The sequence below is a fragment of the Sparus aurata genome, chromosome 20, assembly GCF_900880675.1.
Source record: "Sparus aurata chromosome 20, fSpaAur1.1, whole genome shotgun sequence".
Lineage (NCBI taxonomy): Eukaryota > Metazoa > Chordata > Actinopteri > Spariformes > Sparidae > Sparus > Sparus aurata.
Genome location: NC_044206.1, coordinates 8,720,472 through 8,729,530, shown reverse-complemented (window position 1 = coordinate 8,729,530; position 9,059 = coordinate 8,720,472). Strand labels below are relative to the sequence as shown.

The 9,059-nt window shown below is 39.8% G+C and overlaps 1 protein-coding gene across 1 annotated transcript; it reads right to left on the bottom strand.

Moving 5' to 3' along the window:
- Positions 1 to 2,799: 2,799 nt before the first annotated feature.
- LOC115571640 (transmembrane protein 273-like) lies at positions 2,800 to 8,791 on the bottom strand. Its single transcript, XM_030401133.1, has 5 exons — positions 8,235 to 8,791; positions 4,764 to 4,817; positions 3,423 to 3,530; positions 3,259 to 3,284; positions 2,800 to 3,073 (listed from the first exon to the last, which is right to left on the bottom strand). The coding sequence occupies exons 1-5, from the start codon at positions 8,347 to 8,349 to the stop codon at positions 2,996 to 2,998; spliced, it is 381 nt and encodes a 126-aa protein (XP_030256993.1). The 5' UTR covers positions 8,350 to 8,791; the 3' UTR covers positions 2,800 to 2,995.
- Between the last annotated feature and the right edge of the window lie 268 nt (positions 8,792 to 9,059).

The following is a 9,059-nucleotide window of genomic DNA, read 5'->3' as shown; positions in this document are numbered from 1 at the left end:
TCAGCTGGGATCTTGGAGCACTGTGGAAGTTTTGCTGTTGTTTACAGCACATTGTTGGACCTTCAGGAGGAGGGTGGACGACCCAGCAGGGAATGCTAGCAAGATACAGCACCATAAGATAACATTAACATTGTTTTATTGTTATTTTTTCAGATTCTGTTTATTAATTTTAAATTTAATTGCTTTAATTGAAATTTTAACATATGGCATCTTTGATGACCATCAGCCAGTCCGTTCCTGGAAAGTGAGTAAATGACTGTGCGTTCAACATTTGCTCTTCTTTAGCTCGGCCTCCGCTAAAACAATCTGGTATTGTAGCTCGTTCCTAACTGTTTCTGCCACTTCCTGCTGGGCTGGTAGTTTACAGTGGGTTCGTCAGGCTAAATCCATAAGATTCTTGGGGGAGGTCAATGTGGATGTTACTGATGTATGGAGCCCCCTAAAGGCCGTGGCAAGAATCTTTTTAGGACTACTTTTGCATTACCTCACATTATTTATTGCCTTCCCTCGCGATTATTCAGCATTACCTCACAATATGTTAAAATTGTTGTGAGAAAACGCAAAATATACTGGGAGGTTCTGGCAATGACTCTTAGAGCACTCCATACTGAGGACGTGATTCCGGGCCATACTGCACTTTCAAGGCTTTGAAAGCAAGCAAGTAAGTGGGTTAAGTAATAGTAGCAATGTTAGTTGTGTTGACATGATAAACTTGCTAACCTAGATCTTCACGAATGAATGATACGGCGTACAAATCTCTCTGAAAAACAGGAGTAGCGTCCTGTTACCATGGAAGACGCATGTTACAGTTAACTGCCAGGACTCACCTTTTAAATTACCTAACGTACTGACTACGTACTTCTCTACGAACCGTACCTTTTACATGACTAACAGACCGTACTTATATCAAGCCATAACCAAGTTGGCCTAAACCTAACCAAACTACAATGATAAAGTTAACCATCTGAGGACAGAGGTCCAGTCTTTGCCTGTCATTGATTCTCTCCTGCAGTTATACGTTGTAGTTTTTGTGTCGTTGTGAGGAAAAGTCATATGTTACTTACAGAGTCATTGGCAACAAACCTACTCGGCTGTTTGAGTATGAAGACGTGTCACCCTGTTGAGACCGAAACAAAACAGCAAAGCGCTGAAAGACACTAAAATGTCTGCTGAGAGAAAATGCAACGTGAGGTGATAATTCACTGTGAGTTCCTCACTACCAGTGACTCCTTTCCCAGTGAACGTTTGTCCATTGAGCCATCGTTAACATCAAATTATGGTTCATAGCAGCATGACTTTGTCGACAGCAGCTCTGTCATGTAAGTTGTGTGGAACACTACAGTGATGAATGAGCAGGTGAAGTAGACGTCATAACAGGGTTTTTCAGTGCAGCGTCTCGGAACAGATTTTTCAACAGTTCAGCAATAAACAGTGAGACTTGAACAATGACTGCATCTGTTAGTTATTATTCTGTGTTTGAATATTGGGTTACCAGGATATTAGGGAAGGGTTTTTTTTTTTATGCTTCTTCTTAATCCATCTCTGGGCCGGGGGGAGGCAGTCTCACAAACTTGGCAGCAGACTCAGACTCCTGATTAGGATGATATAGATCATATGGTGGAAGTGGTGCCAGAACACTGTAGCTGTATCCTGAGCACTGAGCGCCCTCGCAGTACAGTAAGTGCAACACAGGGAGGAACTTTAATATGCAGATAAACAAAATTCAATACACCAACTGTTCTTGTACCAGCAGACATTTTGACATAGAGAAAGTGTCAATAAAGAAACACATTCATATTTATATTAAACTTAAGTTTGTATGAAAGGATTGAAAGCTCCCAAATGTTTATAAATAGCGTGAATCCAGTCTGTCACCCAAAAAACATCTTCAAGATAAGTCGATTGGGGTATGTGAAGCGCATTTTAGTCAGCAAGCAAAGTTAGCATGTTAGCAATCCAGCTCAAAACACATATGCATGCTAAAATTATGAAAAAAAATGTGTCCAGAATTGTCCTTGGTTGACTGCTGTATAGTCAATGTGATTTTTTGTTGGGCAAACAAACCCGAAAGACAAATGAAGTGTTTCAAAGTGACGATTCTTTACTTTTGCACTTTCCTATGTATTGTCTATGTTTTTGAGGGATTTACAAACGAGCCAAAAGCTGATTTTATCATCGTTCGATTGCTTTCTCTGGGTTGACGGTAAACTTCACTTCCCTCTGAACTGTATGCATGAATGAATTCAATGCATGGTGGGGAAGTAACACCGTCAGACATCTGCGTTGCCACACTAATAGAGGAAACAAGCCACTTATTTGAATTCAAACGGAACCTGTGATCCAAATTAGGGTACAGTTGAAGTTTTTTTTTTTTTGATGTCCGACATGTGGGACTTGTGATTGTTGCATGAAGGAAATAACACTGTCGTTTTCCAGATGTGATCAAATGTCCCATCAGTAATTATTGCTCGTGTTCTGACGCAGATACTAGTAATGAAAGTACAAAGAATGGTTTAACAAGGCTCCTCTGGTGCTCAGATGTGAAACTGGACCCCATGCTTGTTTCCTTACTCAGAGGTAAACATCGCCCTCTTGTGGACGACGTATGAAGTGTGTATTATTCAGGACTCTTTCTGCTGAGTGGTTTTAAAGGCAGAATGTGTGTCAGTGGAACAGTTGGATTTTCCTAAAGAGGAGTGAAACCAAACACAATCACACCCACATAGTCAAGCTCTGGAACCCTTTGTTCTTTGACGTTTCAAATGAAACAGCTCTCCGCAGCCGAATAAAAAGGCCTTATTACAAATCCTCCACAGACATTTATTTAGAAAAACAGGATAAAGATACATGTTATTGAGGAACAATAATGTGAGGTATGGAGTGAGGATCTATGTTGCCGTCGGTGACGGGACAGCGGGTCCTCCCAGTTGACCTGCCACCCAGAAGCCAACTCGTGCGGGGTTCACATCATCCTGAAAACCACCCTGGCTGACCTTTAACACCGCATGTCACGGGACACCAGAGCAATGGGTTGTTCTGATTGGCTGAGACGGCTCATAGCAAATATGTGACGCTGTGGTTGAGAGTAAATAAAGGTTATGGGTATAGTAAAGACTATGGGTATAGTAAACGCTGTTGTCATCTTCGTGTCTTCCAAGATGAAAATATACAAAAAACAAAGACATAAATTAGTTTTGTGTTATGATTATTGTGTCAGTATTGTAATTATAGACAAGTCTTATGGGGTCGGCATCTTACCTCTGAAGGTCTCCTCATTACGCCATCTGTGGGGAAGAGCAGTTTGTCACATTAAGCAAACCATGATGTTTATATTTCATACATAGCCGTGTCATGTTAGCTTTTGAATTTTTCTAACTTTTACGTGATTACAATAAACTAAGAAAGTGCGATCATCACCTCACCTGTGCCATTTTCCTGCGCCTGCTTCCTGATCATGCAGACCTTCAAAATAATGAACCCGGCCACAATGAGCAGGCCGAGCCCGCCTCCGATCAAAGCATATTTAATATCTGGGGGGGAAAAAACAACCGGCGGACATCGTTTAACAACAAGATGCAACGTAACAGCCGTGACAGAACAGAACGTGAAGTCTGGGACACGCCGGCTCATGTTCACAACTCCAGACGCGCTGAACGGCACTCGTATGAAAGGAGGGTTAGGGTGGATGTTTGATTTCACAACGTGTTTACTCCGAGGAAGATCAAAGTCTCAGTCATGGTATCATGCTCCTTCCCGCTAATTGAATTGCATCACCGGTGTTTGCAATTTGAATCCTGAACATTGAAGAATCACGAGGGGGGTTACTGCTGGTCAGTGTGAGCCAACAGCCGTACGGATGAGTTTGTAGGTCGAACAGATAAAGATAACATTGTACTCCCTCATCCATAATTAAACATAAAAACTACATAAGAATGTCACATTAAAGGGACTCTGTGAACCATCTGTGTTGTGCTGGAAGTCGTTTGATAGTTTAAGCCAGCGGACTTGATTTTTAAAAGGCTTGTATAGGAAACTGAGAGAGACGGGGAAGGTCTAATCTTTCATGTCATATACACAGATGGCCAATAAAACAAGTTATACTACATGACCCACCTCCCGGAATGACGACGGAGACAGTTACGGCATGGAGGTGATTTACGGGGGTTTCCTGGTAAACATATGCTGGTAGCTCGTTTGATAAAGTCAGTGCTAACTATCTGCTGCTGCTCAATGTAATGTAATGACTGTCCAATGAGAGTCAGCATCAGCAACTCTGTGGTTGGGGATTGTGGTGTGGGGTGGGGCATAACGTACACTCCGCACTATTGGCTGCTGCCTGTTTTCACAGCACTCGAATAGCACTTGATTAGCCATTACATGTGGACTTTAAAGTGTTAGTGAGAATTGTTCTGATACCAAAACCGATATTAGTCTTTTTTGACTTATGTACAAAATAATACAAATACCAGCCTTTTATTGCATCTCAATGTTCATTCACAGTCTCCTGGAAAATTAAAAACAAAAAAGTGTCTACATGAAATAATGCTTGGAAAAGTTATTATTTACCAAAAATTTCAAGTTGCGTAGCTTTGTGCAAAAGAAAAAAAATAACCACTCTAAATGGCATCTAGTTATCTGATGTGGCATTATGTAAACATTGTTGTTGAATGACTGTGTTTACAGGGGATTCCACAGAAGCTATCACGTTTACCTGAAATTTACCGTCAGAAGTTTACTATCTTCAGTGTAATCTTTTGACCCACCTATTGTTTCGCCAGAGCCTGCCCCGTCGCCTCTCACACTCGTCAGCAGACTCTCTGAAACACATTGTTTTCACTGAATTATTTTCAGGTCACAGAAACAGGCCATTCACACACACAGGAAGGAGGTAACGCCACAGCGCTGCTGTGTATCAGATAAGGCCGAGATCTTTGTCAGCGCACTGCACAGTGCAAAAATAATTACTCAACAGTCAAGGCAAGGTGAAGTGCTCTCATGCTCCTTGCAGTATGAGTATTGGTAATTTTGGATGTAGGAAAGTCAAATGTCTAGCTGTCGTCATTATTCCAGGCCTCAGGGTTTCACCACTGGAGATGCTTAAACAGACACACACACGCATGCATGAATATGAATGAAGATCTTTCTCTTCTGATTGAAATGTCTTCCCCAAAACTGCATACTGAACCTTTAATTCAGTGTAAAGGACTTGTTTTAAAGTGAAAAAAATCGAGGTGAACTTTCAAACTGAAACTAGCAACACTGTCAGTTGAAAATATAAATACTTTATGTTAAGGAAATGTGGCAATTATGTATTCAGATTGAAGGTCACTGAATGCCACTTGACTGTTTTTCCTGAAATCCTGAAAATTAAGTTGAGGACATGAAAGGCGATACACAGGGAGGAAATATTCAGTGTTGCGCATTACTGTCCGGACACCCCTTGAGCCAGGCAGTGCTCAGCTGCTCCTGTAGGAAGGTCAAAAGACAGCGGAGTGGCACCTTGGGTGCTGAGCTGTGATTGAGAGTGAGGGTGTTACTGAAACAGAGCACACACGCTCACCAAGCGGCTATCTTACATTTTAAAACCACCGGTCACATTCCTCTGGCAGCTCTGTGGACCTGTTCACTGTACAGTATGAGAGACCCTTAGTGAGAGCTGAAGTAAATGCAGCTTCAGCACCACAAATAACCTTTGTGACCTTTTCAGCGCCCCTTCATCACTCAACATACTGTTAGATTTCAATTAATTTCAGTGCATTAACAGGTTGGGTACCTGAAGGGTCACAGGTAGGAGGTTGAAGGCTGTGCCATTGCAGGGATTGAACCTGTGACTGGTCATGGGTCAGTCCATGTGTTATGTACCAGTCTATGGTAATTTCAGCTTGATGCGTCCCGAGTGTTTTGAGCGATAAAGTTTCCAGTGCCCAGAGAGCGACCTCTTACATAATGTGTCATGTCCAGCCGGCAGAGTCTGCCAGCTCACTGCGGCTTTAACTCACAGCCAAGTTCAAGAAACACTGAACAATCTGGCAGAAAGACGACATTGCAACTTTTCGCCTAACCCTGTAAAGCCTGACCGATCAAAACATTGTCAGAAAATTCAAATTTTTTGGAACTGAGATGTTTATAAAACCTTTTAACGAAATCAGTTTCTATATCCTTTTGTTGATTAGATATTTTTTGTATCACATTTGATACATAGGGCATTTTTGGTAACTTTTTGCTCACAACAATGTTGATTTTAAATACAAATCAAATTGTGCAAATAACATTTTGAAAATATAGAACATCTTAGGCAGTTTCTCTCATTGTTTTTTAATACATAAAACTTTTTACAGCCTTTTTTTTACTTTGTGGTCAGCACAAAAACAGTTTCGGTCCTTGTTCAGGCAAAGATGCACCTTACACCTTCATAGTAGGCATGTGAGAGGTGATTGCTGGTGCAGTGCTTGCAAAATGGTGTGTGGTTGTATTGCGGTGCGATTGATGTAGATTATATTACAAAAATGTGACATGACCATTCAGGGATAAATACCTGCAGTATCAAATTTGATACACACATTTTTAACACAGTTTAACTAAAGAATGAATCATTAAGTAATTATGCATTGATTCAATACAGAACATATTTTTGAAAAAATTAGCAACAATATAAATGTTATTCCTACTGTAACTTCTTGAAAATTAGCAAAGATTTTCCTGCCAAAAGTGTGAGAATGATTTAATGACAGCGGCCATTTTGAAAAAGCCAAAAAAACTTCTTCCACTGCCTGATACAATTGGTCATATAGGGCTAAAATATCACATTAACATTGTTGTGGTTTGGTGCAAAACCTGAACATGCAGTGACATTTAAATGAAACTAATGCATTGATTTGTTGAAGTCTTTTTAGGTTAGCCAGCAAACTGTGCGACTACAGAAATATGTTGTTCTGCTGACTGATTATTTTGCCTCCCAGAGAATGCAAAATAGCACTTTACGGATGGCTTTTTAGGGGTTAATGCAGTCAAAGGAGGAAATGCAGTGAGGAATGTTTTCTTTCAGCTTTTGCATGTAACTACGTTTCAATAAATGTATTATTCAAAGGTCACTGGATTTAAATATATCTTTCCTTTGTTGTGTTTTTACTATTCGTTTGTGTTGAATGTGCAATTCAAGGGGAGCTGAAGCACACCAAGCCAAGTTCAGTCGAAAGCTGGGGTCGCAGCTCTTTATTGGTCATCACCTATTATTCTGAAGCCACAAGAGTCCATTAACATCCTGATGGACCGAAAAGCCCATTTGGCCGACATCCTGTTAGACCACTGCTCTGAATACTCATTGTTCAGAGGATTCACACTCACTCTCGTTCTTTCCTTTCCCTGTACATCTTGGTGTATTTAGAGCTGCTGGAAAAGGGCGAAGTCAGGTGACCTTCATCATCATGGTAACAATAGTACACATGTGGTTAAACTGTTGCAGGTTAGTTAGGTTGAGGATGTGATTTGGATTCAACTAATCACATTAGTTACATTGATTAAGTTTCATACGTAAGTTGGTGATAACAGGTATGTGTTTTCATAAAGATAAAGACTGTACAAATGTGCTTTTGTCAAATGGGACGTTATTCAAAACATTGGTGTTACTTATTGTATTATAGGCCATGAGAATATTGCTGTAGCCCCGCTCCGCTAAGCTAGTTAGCTTTAGCAGGAGTTTAGATTTTTCGATCATTATCATCAGCTTTAGCAAATGCTTAGTGCTTAATTTCACTATGACCGACTGAATAACGAGGTGTCCGTTCAGTTTAATTTGGCTTTAGCGAAGGCTAGCTTTGGTCATCTCACCAGCTAGCTTGTTTTAGCCACTGAGGTTACCTTAAGTTCAAGTGAAAGTACATAACCAAGCGTGTTTTGACTTAAGTTTGTTCTTTAACTTGTTTTTTAAATTTTATTTTTAGCCTACTGCTGGTTTCACAAAAATGATACAGTTCTATTTTTTGAAAAGACAGAATTGAAAACGTCTCATCTGGGTTTTAACTGGAACTGGTTGTCACTACACGTCGGCTTGATAGGGCGGTTTACTTTATTACAAACTGTTAAAGTGAGCTTGCTGACGTCTAATCGTCTTTACCACCATCATTATCAAAAGGATCAGTCACTTTTGAACACTTATACGGTAAAACAACCCACCCATTAAGTCACATCTACACACGGTTTACTTACTGCAACATACAGATGTCCATTGTACTCACCAGTGATGAGAAGAGCCCTGAGAACAGCTGGCAAACACCCACACATCTGATGCGCTCTCATCTCTTTCGTTTCCAAACAGTTTACTGACAGTGAGCGCAGCGAGTCTTTACTCATGTATACTGATGAGCAATTTCCTGAGCCTGTGGGTTTCAAGGCATTGCAGATTCAAAGATTACGTTTTCATCTGACATTTTCTCTATTTCCTCTATGCTATTATAATGTAGGCCCCTCTCGCATGTCTTTGGGGAATCGGCTTCAGTTTTAGCGCCATTAAAAATGAAAATCAAATTATTGGCCCATGATGTTTTCCAGATGAACACAGCAGTGATTTGCCCCATGTCCTCCTCATGTTGCTCTTTCCTGGCAAAAGAGTGTTTCATGGTCATGAACTTACTTAAATGTCGATAAAACAAATCGGTTCACAAACTGTTGCAGTAGGTTTTTTGGGTTATACATCTCTTTTTGACTTCATCTCTTGCTATGGAAGGTTTTTAGGGTCAAAATTAAATATAAAAATGAACATATCAATACATGAATAATTGTACAATGAATAAATGCATATTTGGTAAACAAAAAGCTTAATTAAAATAATAATTATATAACTTAATTCCTAATAAACATGCTAAAATGATCTGAAAATTAAAAATTACATTTAAAAATGTTTTTATAAATATCCAACTTAATGCTCAATTGTCACCATAAATAAAAGACTAAATAAATCACAAATTAAATGAAACATTAGTGTATTTTAATATTTGTAACCATTTGCATATTTATTTATGTCTCAATATCCATTCATTGATTTATCTCTTCATCTATAATTC